This window comes from Sebastes umbrosus, chromosome 8 (assembly GCF_015220745.1).
Source record: "Sebastes umbrosus isolate fSebUmb1 chromosome 8, fSebUmb1.pri, whole genome shotgun sequence".
Lineage (NCBI taxonomy): Eukaryota > Metazoa > Chordata > Actinopteri > Perciformes > Sebastidae > Sebastes > Sebastes umbrosus.
This window is the reverse complement of record NC_051276.1, coordinates 24295912-24312456: the sequence shown is the minus strand read 5'-3', so window position 1 is coordinate 24312456 and position 16545 is coordinate 24295912. Positions and strand designations below refer to the sequence as shown.

Below are 16545 nucleotides of genomic sequence, written 5' to 3'. Positions count from 1 at the left end.
TCTCAGACCAGCAGCAGTATGCCAGCGATGATCAGTCAAAACTTCCAGACCCCAGCCGAATCCGCTCCCGTGTCCCACCCAACATGCCAAAGCTTTTCATCCCTTCCACCGTTACCAAGTTCCCACCAGAGATTACAGTAACACCTCCCACACCCACCCTTCTCTCCCCCAAAGGCAGCATCTCAGAGGAAACCAAACAGAGACTTAAGGTAGGAAGTTTGCCTCTACATGTGTGTTTCTGTGTGAGTGATCATAGCCGTACATGCAACTCTTTAAAAACGTTGCATGATCCTGTTTAAATCGATCTAAAATAAAAACACAATAGCGAGAGCACTCATTCTTTTTGCAGCGGAAAGCTAAGCTTCTGTCTTTCCCGTCATCACGTTGCGTTAATTTCGGAACGGTCTGCTCATAAAAATTAGCATATGTCCAAAAAAAACAACATTGAAATAAAGTTAGTTGTGTTGGGAAATCTTTTGTTCATGTTTCTACATTCATAGATGTTTAGGAAAACAAATGTGATTTGAAGATACTCCAAGAAATGACATCACAACAAGCCAAAAATATCAATGTAGGCACTGGGGAAATATTTTTATTGCAGATGATCAATACACCTTTGCACTCTGCTCATAAAAATGAGCAAATCTCAAAAACTAAAAATGTACATAGTTCTTATGAAGTGTTAGAAATATTTTGTTCATGTTTCTACATTTAGAAATCTTTTGGATCAAAAGGTTTTGTATGTTTATTTTGTGAAATTTTATCAAAAAGCATGTCATATTTTTTTATTTTTTTTATTTATAACACAATTTCAATACTTTTATCAATTATTATGATTAATTGTCTTACATAACCTTTTAGCTTAGGTTGTACAGCTTTTAGGGATATAAAGCATGAAAAAACTAACTGAAAAACATTAAGATACTGACATCAATGATGAATGAAATGACATCACAATAAGCAAAAATACCAGTGCAGGCACTGGCGGCCCATTTCTATTGCAGAGTTCAGGTTAAGGTCCTGACACACCAAGGAAACGGTCGCCCGTCAGACAGTTTGGGGCCTTCGGCGAGCATCTGTCGCCCTAGTTTTCTGCGGTGTGTCCCACACCGTTGGCTCTAGTCTGTCTGTGTCTGAGGTTTTTCGGCTGATTCAGCATATTGAATGCAGCAGAAGAAAAACGGAAGTAAAGAAAGCAAGTCAACGAGTAAAGTTGAGACGAAAAACACAGAAGGCTCTTTTCATTTTTCATTTTCATCTCATCTGATCATTCTCATTCTGATCAGTCCTCGGTCTTCCGGTTTCCATTTTTGATTGACAAATACAGACTACCGCCGCCTGCTTGAGTGGAGAGTTATTTCATCTCACGCAGGCGCAGAACGTACGTGCTAACTGGCCGTAGGCCGTCATCTTTTCGGTGTGTTCAAGTGCAACTTGTCAGCCAAAACAAAGGCGACGTGAGGCGACGCAACAGGCGGCCTTCGTCGCCTCTAGTTCTCTAATATCGGGTTGGTGTGTCTGGGGGCTTTAAACTGTAGCCTAGTCTAACAATCAACAGTGTCCCCTGCTGTCTGCTCCTGTACAGAACGTCATCCTGTCATCTCAGTCTGCAGCCACAGTCAAAAAGGACACTCTGAGCCAGCCGGCGCTGGAGGTGCAGGAGACATCCAGCCAGGAGTCGTCCCTGGAGAGCGAGTCGGACGAGGAGGACGATTACATGGACATCTGAGGCGCCGACGGCCTCGCGTGTACGCTGAAACTGAACATGGCCTTTGATATACATCACTGCAGCTGTCTTTGTTGATGCTAACACTCCCTCACGTGCGTTACAAAAAAAAAAAAGCACTCCCAAACTGAAGAAAATGCAGTATTCTCATCACCTGTCGTGTCACCGTGTCGCTCTGCTCGTCAGCAGCGATGGTGCAAGACAGACGACGATGGCTTTAGTCTCACAGCATGTCTGTAATGTGCCATTTATGCATATCACACATCGAGCTCTCCTGCACCGCCACCGTACACTGGATCCGGCGAGAAAGACTCTCAGCCTTTAAAGCCAACCAGTCCCATGTTTATGCATCTTTTTTTTAATGTTGTGTGCTAACTGTATCTCCAAGCAGCAGCTAAATCCTCGCCAATCTGAGGTGCCTCAGTCTGGACTGACGCTCAGCAGCACATACCTGCAGTCCACCACTTAGATCACTTACGTTGGCATGGTAATTTCATCTGCATCGGTACATAATGTATTTCAATCAACACAAAGGTGAAATGAGGACAATCGGCTGCATTCGAGGTTCGTCCGTGGAGCCTCACAACCTGTAGCAGATTGGAAATGTTTACACTTATTAACGTTTGGGATGTCTTTCAGTTGGCACTTAACTTTGTGCTATTTTTGTATTCTTGTAATATTTTGTCCCATATATATGTATATATATATATATTTTATTTTCTTTCGAGTGCATTTGTAGCTAAGAGGAACAGTTCTTACCAGGAAAGATGTCCTGTCACCAGCACTGATCTGAATGATACGGAAAGAGGTTTCAGTTATTATGAATTAGCTTTTGTACATATCACAATCCAAATATCCTTTCCAATGCGTTTGGCTTTAAATGGGTTGAGTATTAAGCTGGACACGTGTGTGAGAGATGTGTGAGAGTGTAAACATTAAGGTGAAGGTCACTTCGATTCCAGTCAACTCAGGAAGGGACTCGCTGTGAACGGTTGCTTCACGTGATCGCTCCTGATTTCAGTGGAATTGAACTGCATGCCGAGGAAGACTTTCTAATATAGATGCCTTTCCATTGAAACCGTTTTGGTAAATTTGTCACAATTATAGCTCAACTCAGAGGAAGACAACAGAATGTTTTTTACAGATTGTTTTCTATAAAAAAAAAAGAGAGATATTTACTGATTTATGTTTCTTGAAAGCTGTCTACAAATAGTTTTTAAAAAGAACACAAATGAATAATTGTAAACTATCGCCCTTGATATCAAAAAAAGTTTGGGATTATTTTTTGTTTGTTTATTTTTTTGGTGTAACATAGTGTTTTCTATTGTTCTTCTGGGAATGTACCACAGCTAAAGAGCTTGGCCCGGTTCCCCCCCCAGCTCAGGCTGCAGGAGGGGAACTGTTCTCTCTGTCTGGACTGAATGCATTATAGATGTCAAACCAAAAATATATTTGAGAAACACATATTTGTTCTGCGTGCTTCTTCAAATACCATCCAGATCATCTGCATAACGGGTTATCAACATGGGTCCTTGCATCAGGTAACTTAGACCTCCTGAACTTTCTGAGGAAAACTGTAAAGCCCCATTTCCACCGCAGGAACTTTCCCCCTGAACTAAGAACCTTTTTAAGAGAAAGTTAGGTTCTGCTGTCTGCCTCCCGACTCATTAAAAAAAAAAAATTAACTAATAGCAACGGGGAAATGACGGCTTTATCCACACAGCTTGATTTACATCAATAAATTAATAATATGAATTAATATGAACCAGGAAAATAAATTTGTACTCATAATTTGACAGGATTTTACCCTTTAGTTCACTGCTGTAATGCTTTAGAGTGACAATACTCTTGTATCAAGATCAAGTATATATGTATTCCTAAATTTATTTTATTTCATTTTCCAGGTTTTTAAGAGAGACCTAAGCCAAGAGGGCAGCATAAAAATACATAAGGGGGCAACTACAAACGAGTATAAAGAATATCCTGTTAGGATGTCAAAGAAGAATGTTAAATTGAGCCACTTAGTTTTTAAAATCACAAGGCTAAGACCCAACTAGTGAGGTTTGGTTTTAACGTTCATTATGTCTGTCGTTTCATATTAATTTCTAAGAAATCAGCAGGTGAATCCTGGACGAGCTGGGACGTCTGCATGCCTCCAGGACTGTTGAAAGACATTCAAGTATTCTGGAAAGAGTAAAGGTGACGGTCACTCACTAAAACACCACACATGGGCACAACATTTTAACAGTGACCGCTAATTTATTTACAGTCAAGTTTATTTTCTGTGTGTGTTTTGACTATGAGACCGAAAACACATTATTTAAATCAGTAACATGCTCTTTGTATTACTGATTTTTTTCTTTGTGTTTCAAACTCCACACTTTATCGTGGTTTCCTTTGGCTGATAATGAAACACATACTGTATAAACTATATATAGAATAATAATAATAATAATAAAATTGATAGTAAAAATAAATAAATAAATAAATTTAAACAATTATTTTAAAAAGAATAAAAAATAAATAAAAACACATATAAACTATCAATTTTCTGTCATTAAACTGCTCTTAAAACAACCAATTAGTAAATCCCTCAGGCTAATATCATGAAATTATAAAACCACCTGACAAATGTTTTATTGCCGGATAGTCAAGTCAAGTCAGTTTTATTTATATAACCCCAAATCCCAAATTTGCCTCAAAGGGCTTCACAATCTGTACAGTACACAACACCCTCTGTCCTTAGACCCTCGATTCAAGTGAGGAAAAACTCCCCCAAAAAAACATTCAACAAGAAAATAATAAAGTAAAGGCATTTGTGAAATCTATCTTGCTTTTAAATCATTTTGAAATCTGAAAAAGCATCCTCTTCTAGTGGAGCTGTTGGCTCTCTGACTCCTGCAGCCGCCAGACCACCCCGCTGACCACATTGACTTTGTGGTCAAAGGGCTTGTACACCGTGGTGTGAAGTCTCCGACACGAGGGAAGTCATTAGTCTTCATTAGCAACTTCCAGGAGTTTCTTATGAAGTGCTGTGAAGTTGTCATTTGCCCCCTTTGCCAGGCAAGCTCGATTTGAGGTTTGTTTTCTTATGTGGTGGACCAAATGTGAGCTCGCCCGGCCCCTAGTCGCTGCATATGAGATCACAGTCGCTCCGGAGTCAGGTCAGGGATGCCAGAGAGGATAATGCAACAGATTATTTTCACAGTAAAGAACTTTGTTTTTTATAATCTCTGCAAGGAAATTGACGAATTTGCCTTTACCCTAATAAAATCAGATTTATTAGTTTTCTTGTTGAGAAAAACACAGCTTGGGTGTTGTTTGTATGCAGATCTTTAGATTAAAGTTCTCTGCTGTGCCATGAACTAGACATGTCAATCACAACACAGCATCTCAAAGCAGATAAAGTGAAATTAGAATCGACCTGTTGTCAGGTATTTCCCCCGCCATGTGAGATTGTTCGGTCTCCTGCGACATCGTGTTGTCTCCAGCCACGGGGCTGCTATCTCTGCAAACCCCTCAAAGTGGCCAATTAAGCATCAAAAGGGCATGCTGCATGGCTAATGTGAGCGAAAGGTGTGAGATTTCTCGTCAGTCCACTCCGGGGGCTCTTTATTGGGCTGCCGGAGAGCCGTCTGATCCCCGGGCCCTGGCTGTATATTGGCAGCTGTTAACTGTCGAGCACAAGGGGGATCGGTGCAGTTAAAGCAAATGGCCAAAAGACTGACACCTGGGAGGTGGAACATCGCTGCCAAAGGTGATCCAGGAGGAGTAGACGCAGGAAGGGAAGCCACAGTGGAATCAGGCACGAGATATATGGGGAGGAATCAGCTGTAGCTGAAGATATCTAAAGGATTCCTGCTGCCATCCCTCATTAGTTACTCTAAAATGATATTAAAGGGGAACTACGGCCATTATCAGAATTCATACATGTTATTCCTATGGTCTAAGACAGTTCTGTGGATAGTCACATTTCTTTAATTTTCATCCTTCATGGTTTTAGTCTAGTTTTACTGTAGTTTTAGTCACCGAAAAGTAATTTGATTTAAGAGAAAATGTTTTCTCTCTTTATTTTGTCAGCTATTTTTTTTTTTTTTTTTTTAAATCTTAATCCTTTTGAGTCATCAGATTATATTGAACATTTCTGTCATATATCTTATTATCTGATGAAAACCACAGGTTGAATGATTAAGAATGCAGCTTTGCAGTTATTCTGAGTCCTCCTGAATGACTGCGCTCATTAGTGATGCACGGTTCAGTCACACCCACAAGGTCCATTATGAGAGCCAATCTGCACCGCCCAACATGTAAAAATATGCGTTACTCAACCGACCTGACCTGCAAACCGCCAACTTTATGCGTTATGGTAGCATAGCTGTAAGGGATTGAGGTGTGAGACAAGAAGGACAGAGACAAACTGAGTGCCGCTGAGACAGAGTGAAGGGAAGAGATGGTGGAAGGTGACAAAAATAAAGAGATATTTTGGTAAAGTTTTTATGTTTTTAAACTACATTTTAGTCTCGTCTTTTTTTGTCAACGATATTGCATGTTTGATATCATCTCTGTTAGTGCTTAATGGCATCGGTGCCGTCTCGTCATCGTCTCGTCTTAGTCATGGAAACAAAGCTCGTTGACGAACATATTTTGTCATAGTTTTCGTTGACAAAATTAACACAGCCTCTCATTCACTGTCTATGGAGCAGCTCCAGACTTTATACCCTATGACATCACAAGTTTGAGTTTTAGCACTCTAGTTTTTGGATTTGGGAGAGAGTTGTTCATGTTTACTTATGTTTTTTGGACTCTAGGAATAACATGTATGAATTTTGAAAATGTCCGTAGTTCCCCTTTAAGTAGCTGCATTCACACAGTATATTTACGGCCTTGAACAAAATCCACCATGTGTTTGGTTTGCAGTGCTTATCAATCTTCTCCAGATGACTTCCCTGATGTGTCATCCAGTCCAAATCGCCCCCATGCTGGCTGTTACATAAGGCTGTAATGCCTCCCAGTCCCTGAATTTGTCCCCAGGCCATTCACCGAGGCCTTCACCAGTCACACCTGTCACCTCCAGACTCAGTGCGTAATGGGATTGACACTGTCGCTGCTGAAACGTACACCTCAGCTCAGACACCGACACACTCCACTGCCAGACCCGCAGTAGTGACTTGCAGCAGAGAATTTATCATCGAAATCGCTGTAATTCTCGCGGCGTCTTCCTCTTAAACACTCAGCAGAGCCGCGTGACCTCTCTGCCCCGTGAAACAGTGGAAGGGAAGGGAGGTGGGGGGGTGAGGAGCTGAGCTAAGTGAGGAGAGCCACACTGAACCTGTGATTAATAACTCCTCGACAACAGTTGGTTTCACATGAGGAGGATAAAAACACATCGCACTTCCTCAAGGCCAATGTTGTGCCACAGAGGAGGGTGGGGAGGTGGTCCCGCATCAGGACATTTAACATGACTAAATGATCTCTGCATCTTTAAGTGCATCATTACAAGCCGAATGTTATTATCCTTTTTATTCTACATCGACCTGCGCACAGGAGCCCTAAAGAGGGTCGTCAATATTTTCACACTGAAGACTTTCTAGCAGTGAACATCTCTCTTTTTGCTGATTCTACAGAGTGCCGTGCTGCATTTAAGACTGCGGGACCAAACATTGCTTTTTTAAAAGACCATATATTGCATGTGGTTTTTAGTATTTAAACTGTGAATCCTTTGTGAATGGGTGTCAGGGAGCTCACAGAAGACATTGTATGCAGCACGCAGACATGAGAATACAATGAGAAATGTGAGTGGAAGTGGTGCGTCTGTGCTAGAAAAAGAGGTTGAATGAGATGTGAAAGTCCCTTCAATTCAAATGTTCATGTCAGTGGAAACAAAAGGGGGGACTGTGGTTTAATTTTGTGCCTCTATGCTAACGCTCCGCAGTGTTTTGCATTTGTTTTGCCTGCGGTAGCGTGGCCTATGAATGATAACCGTGGATTTTTGCCTGGATGTGGATGGTGGGAGGAACGGTCGGGGTTGTTGTGGCAGCTTCTTTATTCTCAGACCCCTCCTGTCCCATTCAAGGCCGATTTGGGCTCGTGGTGCTAACTGGCTGTTAATTGCCTGCCTACACACAAGGCTTTCTCCACATGCAGAAACCAGCTCCTTCAAGGGAAACTAGCCTAATGAGATTATCTATCAGAGCATGGGCCTGTCTAGACACCCCAATACACAACCCCCGCCCACCCACCTACCTACCTCTGCATGCAGAGGACGCCCCCAGGTAAAAGTTACCTGCAGAAAGAGTCATTACGTCATTATGGGTTTACACCCACTGCGTAATTTCTCTGATGGAGAAAGCTGAGAATGTAGAGAAGAGTAAAAGTGATTGTATATTTGAGGTCAGAACATTTTCTTTTGTTTGTTTTTTTATCTAATTTCAGATCTCTGTAAAGGGCATGTGCAATAATAAGTACCAGAATAATAGTTCTTGTAGGAGCTATTTATTTGTTGTTGGTATTTAGTCGTTGTTTTACTAATAATAAGTAGTATTGTTTGATTTTTTTTATTGTAGATATTTACTTTATTTAGATTTTGATAATTTTCTTTTGCTCGTTATTTTAGTTTAATTTTTTTTCTTGTTAAGTATATGTCGTATTTTTGCGTAATTAGTATTTTGATTTCTTTTGTTTATGAATTAGGTAAAACTGTGGGCACCCGCGGTTATTTAGGTAGGTAAACAGATAGGACCAGCATGCATCTGGGGTGCGCTTATGTTTTTTTACCAGAACAAGAGAGGCAGCGACATCCATGTTTTCTTTGTGCTTGCTTTTTTGGATAAATAAATCATCAGAAACATACATTTTGCATGGACAATGGACTCTTTTGCCTGCATAAACCTAAAAAAAAGTTAGATTTTTCCAACAAATGGCCACTACAACAGCTCCTCCAGTGAACACAAACACACAGGACTCTCTCATTTAAACTTATCCTCCATTGTATTTCTATCAGCTTTGTTAAATGTACTATACTGAGTATTTACCACATTGCACAAACACACTAAATGCCGTTTTGGCGTTTGGTTATGTCCGTGTGAATGAATATTTACTCAGATTCTGGTGCCGCCGCGAGCACCCCGATCCGCAGCAGGGAAGTGCGTCCATATTTGTTTTAAAGTCTCTTAGCAGTTAATAAAGGTGCATTTCCTTCATCCCCCTTCCTGTGGGGACGGTATCAAGGCTCTGTTAAGTCTCTTTGATTTCCAGCGCCCTCCAATCACAGCAGGGCCTCTGACTTGTCATTGTGCCACTTCAAAGCCTGGGAATGGCTCTCTTGACCCCACCCACTCCGGGGCTCCCCTTAAAAGTCACGGTCACCAGTCCAGCAGGACTTATGGTCTGTGAGATATCTGCTGCAACAAGACTGATCGACCTTCTGACTCCCTGAGCTGCTGGATTTCTCTTTTTTTTTTTACACACGAGGCAGGAGATCAGAGCTGAAGGAACACTTGGATATCACGGATACTTGGATTGCTTATTGGCCCTCAGTGCATGAAGCTTTTCCTGTGCTGCTTCTGCTGAACCTGAACAATGCAGTCCATCAGAGGTGAGTGGCTGACTTTTCATTGCTGAGCTCTTCAATCAATAACTCCAATTTCCCAACCCGTGTTGTCTTTAGCTGTTTCTTGATCCTATCCCTTTTTACTGAAGCGTGTGGCTATGACGATTCACTTTTAGACTTGAAGCCCAACTTCAGCGGCCCTCCTCCCTCCTCCATGGCTGCCGGCCCTGATGCCTATCTCCAGGGCAACATCAGGATGACCCTGGAGGACCCTGAGCTCTGGAAGAGCTTCCATGAAATAGGAACAGAGATGATTATCACTAAACCGGGCAGGTGAGATGACAGAACATATAAAAAAATGTAATGCAAAATGTTTGGAAAGTATTTTTTCCTCACGTGTCCCCTTCTGTGTTTCCCAGGAGGATGTTTCCACACTGTAAGATTAACCTGTCCGGCCTTATTCCGTGTGCCAAGTACATCTTACTGGTTGACATGGTGCCTGAGGATGGTTTTAGGTATAAGGTGAGTTATTTTTCCTTCACTTATGAATGAGTTTCATGTTGGTATCAGCCATTTGTAGTCAAGAAAAACTTACTTTTTAAAGTAGCCTTGACTTACCACAGTCATGGCTTTGGCTTCACATTTCCCTCACTGGTTACCAGAACCCCCAGACAAGACAAGACATCCCCTGTTTATCACCTCCCCCCCCCCCCCTCCTGACATTGTACATCAAAGGGTGCTATCTCTTCCTGTTTTTCTATCCCCTGCTGGGAGCCCACTGTACTACCCCCTATCTCTGTGGGTGGTGCCGGCCAGCAGTCACTCTCCACACCGTCGTCTTCCTCTCACGCTGTGGGAAGGGAAGAAGATGAAAATCACCTTTTTCTGTGACTGACTGATCTGTCTCCTTCCTCCAGTGGAATAAAGAGAAATGGGAGGTGGCGGGGAAAGCGGAGCCCCAGCCTCCCTGCAGGACCTACCTCCACCCCGACTCCCCGGCCCCGGGGAGCCACTGGATGAAGCAGTCCGTCTCCTTCCTCAAACTCAAGCTCACCAACAACACACTCGACCAGCACGGCCATGTAAGTATAAGAGCACTCGAAAATGGGGTGCTTAACTTTCCAAATGATATCCACACTGCTTTTTTTGAAGGATAATTGAAGTCCTTGGTGGACTGGTACAGAATGGAAGATCTGCCAGCGGCGAAGTGGATACCTGTGTGCTTGAAAATAGAAAAAAAAGTGATCTGAATTAACCACCCTCTTCCTATCTGCAGATCATTCTGCACTCCATGCACAGCTACCACCCGCGCTTCCACATCGTCCAGGCGGATGACCTGTTCAGCGTCCGCTGGAGTGTCTTCCAGACCTTCACCTTCCCTGAGACTTCCTTCACGGCAGTCACAGCGTACCAGAACACCAAGGTCAGTCTCTCTCACCGCAAACCTAACAGCTGCCAGGAAGTCACACATTATTGGGATTTTAACTGATTTCCCCGCCTGCAGATTACGAAGCTGAAGATCGACCACAACCCATTTGCAAAAGGTTTCCGGGATGAAGGCACTAATAAAAAAAGGTGAGTGTCAAATTAGTCACATGCAGGTAGTGATGATAACGGCTCCACAGCTGGAGAGTCACTACGATACTTCCAGTTTGGTTGCTTTATTGGAAGAATGGAGGCGCATCTACAGATTTCCTTTGCGGTATAGAAATTAATGCAATGAACCTGACCTTCCTCTGCAGGCGTTCAAGCAAGAACCCAACCTGCCTGGAGAAGCAAGCCAAGATGTCAGACATTTTGAACAGAGACTCAGAGGAGGACAGTCCACCAGGTACAGTTTTAAAACTCTCTTCCTCCTGTAGTACCTTCTTGTCCTGTATCCCCGAAGCTGATCGGATGATTTGCTTCCTCTCAGATTTCTGCCGGTCATCGTATGAGGGTTACGACGGAGAGGAAGGAGACCTGCCCAAAAGGAAAGAGGCTGACGGCGTCAAAGAGGAGCGCTACTCCCCGTGGGCTGCTGAGAGGGAGCACAGCGTGAGGACTGAATCCCCCGCCGGGGCTGACCCCAGAGACATGTACAACACAGAGCAGCTCGTACCCGCTCCGGCTTCCTACCAGCCGTACAGGTGAATACTAGTAAAGTTAAAAAAGTGAAGTTATGCAACAAATAAGCATAATGTCGTGATGAACAGACCACTGAATGCCTTCTTTTTGCTCTTCAGGTTCCACGAGTACGGAAAGTCTCCCTCCCCCTCCTCCAGCGTCGGCAGCAGCAGCAGTGGATCAGGACGCAGCAGCTTCGAGTCCAGAGTCCCCGACGTCGCAACCGTCCCAGATCACGAGTCTTCAAAGCCCCGCACACACGAGGTCGGCCCGTCCCCTTGCGGCCCGCAGCACCTCCCCGCCCCCCAGGACTACACCGGGGTCCTCAACATGACCATGGCCCAGGCTGGCAAGCCAGGGGTGATCGGCCACCACATCTACAGCCCGTACGGCGCCGAGCAGCCCCTGGGCCAGTGGAGCGGCCCCGGCGCCGCCCAGTATCCCCCTCCTCACCACCTGACCGCCGACTACGCCACGCAAGCCGTGCACCACGGCTATCACCATGGCAACGTGGCCGAGTGGAGCCAATACCCGCTGTTCTCCTACTCCTGCTGGTGAAGGAATCTTAACTGACTGAGGGTGACTTTCACCGATGCTGCTGCTGCTGCTGCTGCTGCTGCTGCCATCTTACCAGAACGCTGACCCAGTGCTCACAGCTATGAGATTGCATGCCCAGACGAGACTGAGGGCCAGAGACCTGCCCTGCGACAACAATAGAAAAAGTGAAAGATGAAGAAGAAGTGTCGCTGCCTTCTGTTCAGCCTGGCAGGATTGAGACTCCTCCAGTGATGCTGACTGAAACCACAAAGTGTGCTACGCCATGCTGTTTGATTGTTTAATTGTTGGATTGTCTATTTATTTTGTATTTCATCTCATTTCCCAAGTTTAAATATTATTTTTGTAAAAAAAAAAAATTGTGTGCAATTTATGTGTGTCTTCAAATTGTGATGTGATCTGAAAATAAAAACCTACTTAAAGTAACATGATTTGATGTCCTGTTTGTAGGGCTGTTGCGAATACCTTTTTTTGGGCTTCGTTGAAAAATATACAAAGGTATTTGAAGCTTTGCGGTGTGGTGTGGCGTGACATGGCACGTTGGGCGCAGCGGACTGACATGTTCTTCTGTCTCCATCTCCCCCCTTTCAGTGCCGCTGCTGCTCTGCTGTACACACACACACACACAGCTACACACAACAGACACACATATCCGTCTGAGAATAACTAATAATAATTAATGTTGAATATGAATAACGTAGGATTATTCGGTATTTCATGGGCTATTTGGGGATTTTTACTTTATTACATACTTATATACATTTTTTTTTTTTTTTAAACAAAGCATTCAAATACTGATTCGGAGGTTGATTACCATGGCAACAGTTGAACCTCCGAGCTTTCGGGTCAGCCCTACCTGTTTGTGTTTCTGTAGTTTACATATAACTTTTGGCTTATCCTACTATAATAACAAAATGTATTTAAACATAGACGGATGATGTAAATAATACCTCCTATTACTCATTATGCTTACATTCAAAACAAACGGTGACACTCAGTTATCATTACCAACCCTCTGATTCGAACCCAGGCCTTCAGATCTGGTTGTACGAGCCATGAAGTTGCAAACTTCCTGTCTGTAATTTAGTTTTTCATCCAATGAATGAATGAATGTATTGTGTGTGTTTGTGTCTTTGTTTGCGGCTGCACATCTGCATGCTTTGTAACCGGCCAGCTCATATAAGCAGAGCCTCCTTTGGTGGCGTTTGTTTGTATTTGCTCTTTGTTGATGTAACGAGGGCCACTCTGTAGTTTGGACAGGCCCAGCATGCATTAAAGACGTTGTATTACTGTGACTCCGGCTCACCTGCTGAGGTTTACCCACCGGCATCATAAAGCATCGCACGACTACCCGTTCTCCATCTCAATGAGCCTTGAAAAGCATGAAAATGGGGGGCTGTTTGGCTCCCTTTCACAGCTGAAAAACACAGGCTGGGCCCATCGCCTCCACCCGGGTGGATATGAGCTGCTAATGACTGTTGTAAAGTCCAGGGGGGGGGAGGAGGAGGAGGAGGAGGGGGAGGTCATCCTTCAGCAACAATCCTGGCGTGGTGTGGAGTTTACTCAGTGTGATTTATTATCTCGGAGGCTTCTTGAACCAGTATGTCCAAGCTCAGACTGTATGTAGCAGCACACATACTCATTTTAATGAGGATGAGAAAAGAGAGATCTGTACAGGAATCTGTTCTGCTGCTGGGTGAGAAGGTCAGCATGATGACGTTCAAGAGATATTATGAGCTCATATCTCCTCCAAAGAGGATTTTTGATTAAACCCAATAAAGGTGAAATCATATTGTAAGGAGCTATGAAATTAAAAGCATCAAAGACAAACAATAAAGAGCTTTTCACCACAGGATCATAAATAATAATACATTTGGGGGGATTTGTCTTCACATCATTTATGCATATAATCTGTATTTACAGACAAAACAAGCTACAATATTTGTCAGTGCACAATTTAACTTGCTTAAAGCCAGCGATGTCACAGGAATATTTAGATGGCAAAGCTTGGTAGAATTATTCAACAAGATATTGTCACTATATTGTAATATAATGTCCTAGCGGAGTAGCTGAAAATATACCTTGGAAAAAAAGTTTAGAAATCGCCCTTTAAATACTTATAAGGTGAGAAAAGTCAATTGAGATTATTCCTTAAACCTGCAGTAGGCAGAATGTTTTTGGCATCATTGGGCAAAAAATCCATAATAAACTTTCAGCATCTTGTAATTCAAGTGTTCTGAGAGAAAACTAGATTTCTGCACCTCCTCATGGGTCTGTTTACAGGCTTTAAAAAATCGAACCTGTGACGGGAGACTTTGGCCAATCACAGGTCATTTCAGAGAGAGAGAGCGTTCCTATTGGCTGTTCATTCAACGGAGGCAGCCGTCAATCACTTGCGAAATCTGGTCAAATGGTCAAACTAGGAAGCGCTGATCAAATATGAATCAATATTCTGTTACTGTAATGCCTTTTTCTTGCATAAAATGTTTTCAGAAACATCTTGTAGTGTACTGTTTAGCTGTAATATGAGAAGGTTTGCTCCGGCTGGTGGGCGGTGCTTGGTATTTCCTCAGCTGATCTCAACATGGCTGCCGGGTTACATACTTTCTCATTTTACAGCTAAACAGTACACTCCAATAGAAATAGGCATTACAGTAACAGAATATTGATTCATATTTGATCAGCGCTGCCTAGTTTGACCGTTTGATCGGCGTTTTGCGAGTGATGGACACAGATTATGCACTAGTGTCAGGATATAGTGACCGTTTTATACCAATTCTACCTACTGCTGCTTTAATTACTATCCAGCTAGATAAATGTTTTTAAATACAAAAAGGATATCAATACTGACTTAGCGAATATTTCATGATGTGAACTGATGTACTATCAAAAATAGATTGTGATATAATTAATCAATTTTTCATAATATGAAAACTGTGATTTTATTCACAACTTTAGCATTAATGTACATTGTTTTTACATTGTGTTTGTAATATATTATAATAATAGTGTGCTTATCTATTGTGTGTGAAGGTAGGCTGAGGTAGAATTATGACTAAAGGATGTTAAAAACAACATGAAACCTTTGTCAACCTTCTTCTTTTAGGGAGATTTGTCATATAGCCTGACCTTTAACTCCATTTCTTTATATTCAAATATGAATGACTGAAAGAAGAGAAGCAAAATGTCAACTTAGTCTGATACTCGGCGGAATTTGTTAGATAAACCATTTTTGTGTGTATAGACAAGGATACAGTAGGCCTATATAGCAAACCAACACGTTCTCATCCCAACTCGTCACATACTGACGCTTTGTCAGCTCCGTTGGCGTCACTTTTTCGGTTGCAGTAAACACATTCTTAATGTTGTGAATTAAACTAAAACACCTCTTTATTTCAGTTACAACGTTTGTACAGTGAAAATGTGACTTGACGTTGTGAACGCAAGACACGAACGAACAGATGATTGTAAAGTGAAAGTGAAACGTAATGCAGGGGATATGAACAGTGGTCTCCTGGATGAAAGCCCTGTGTTTGTTGGACCCATCCACCTCCACATACATCACTTTCCCCGTACGTTTACAGTTTGTCACAGATGGGTTTACGTTGTAGTTAATGGAAAGCCCGGTGCGTCTTATACCGGCGCCTTGTGTGGCAGTATTGAAGGCTGACGGCCGCAGCAAAGCGTCGGTATTTGACCTCAGCAGCTGCATCAAAGGAAGTATCATCAGTAGTATACCTGTCCTTTTTGGTGAAATGCTACCACCAGATAATGTTATGCTGATGCTATTTGATCATCTACGTCACAGTGAAATGGTGTATGTTGTGTAATATGATGCCTGAACATGTTGCACTCACTGTACATGTCATGTTGATGTTGGTCGGGGCTTTCTGTAAACGTCTAAAATGTGTAAATGTGTAAGTTAAAGCTATACTTTATGTGTGTCTCAGGGTTACAGGGTGCAGCAGCCTGCCGGCTCCGTAGATGTCCAGGAGGATTATCGTCCGTCACCCAGTGAAAAGGAGCCGTTTGAGTGCAGATCTGCATCCACAGGTGACTTTCTTTGTTCTCCATTGACCTCCTGCTCTCCCACACAGCAGGAGAAACAAGAATGAAAGCGCTTAGAGCACTTAGCAAAATCCCCTCGACACACACATCCAGCAACTCCGCTGGGTTTAATCTGCATAGCTCCGCATCAATGGGTAATTTGGGGGCCTTTTAATTGCCCTGATAATGGTCCGGCAAAGAGCATCAGATCGACCTGCACTCAGATGCCCGTAAAGGCCGCTGACGTGGTTAAGTGCGTGACATATGTCTTAAGTATCCCCCGGATGCTACTGCAGCTTTAGAATGAAAAGACGCATAAACGCAGCAGATTGTTGATGCTGGATGTCCAGTGCTGGTGTCAGCACATCCCACCAGACAAGTAGAGGTGGTGGGGGCTGGCACAATAGTGTGAAACAGAGAGGGAGGAGGCGAGGGGGGGGCACTCACTTAGGGCTGGCGGGGGGGTAACAGATGTAGATGAAACAGCCTTGGAGAGGAAAGCAGCAGTCAGCCTTCATAAAGCTGATGGAGTGGAGGGGCCAAATGGAGAGGAACTGGTAGA

At 43.1% G+C, this 16545-nt stretch overlaps 2 protein-coding genes across 7 annotated transcripts in view; both read left to right on the top strand.

Moving 5' to 3' along the window:
• Positions 1-3190, top strand: part of cabin1 (calcineurin binding protein 1) — a 45357-nt gene extending 42167 nt beyond the window's left edge. For 4 of the 5 annotated variants that reach the window (XM_037777135.1, XM_037777134.1, XM_037777133.1 and 1 more), the window contains 2 exons: positions 7-209; positions 1559-3190. In XM_037777135.1, coding sequence (XP_037633063.1) covers positions 7-209; positions 1559-1729 — 374 coding nt within the window. In that variant the 3' untranslated portion in view covers positions 1730-3190. The remainder of the gene's footprint in view (positions 1-6; positions 210-1558) is intronic. The other variant, XM_037777132.1, reaches the window with a different exon arrangement.
• Positions 3191-3332: 142 nt separating this feature from the next.
• On the top strand, positions 3333-12350 carry tbx16 (T-box transcription factor 16). 2 transcript variants are annotated; one of them, XM_037777137.1, is made up of 10 exons: positions 3333-3925; positions 9201-9320; positions 9452-9608; positions 9695-9797; positions 10193-10357; positions 10552-10698; positions 10780-10850; positions 11018-11106; positions 11191-11404; positions 11501-12350. In XM_037777137.1, the coding sequence occupies exons 2-10, from the start codon at positions 9305-9307 to the stop codon at positions 11937-11939; spliced, it is 1401 nt and encodes a 466-aa protein (XP_037633065.1). In that variant the 5' UTR covers positions 3333-3925; positions 9201-9304; the 3' UTR covers positions 11940-12350. The 2 variants fall into 2 exon arrangements, with proteins under 2 accessions (XP_037633065.1, XP_037633066.1); XM_037777138.1 differs by having other exon boundaries at positions 9197-9320.
• Positions 12351-16545: the final 4195 nt, after the last annotated feature.

What these genes read in the sequence shown, in the direction of transcription:
- tbx16 (XM_037777137.1), top strand. An exon ending in ATTATCACTAAACCGGGCAG is followed by an intron (nt 9,609 to 9,694) that starts GTGAGATGACAG and finishes TGTGTTTCCCAG; the next exon opens with GAGGATGTTTCCACACTGTA. An exon ending in AGAGGAGGACAGTCCACCAG is followed by an intron (nt 11,107 to 11,190) that starts GTACAGTTTTAA and finishes GCTTCCTCTCAG; the next exon opens with ATTTCTGCCGGTCATCGTAT.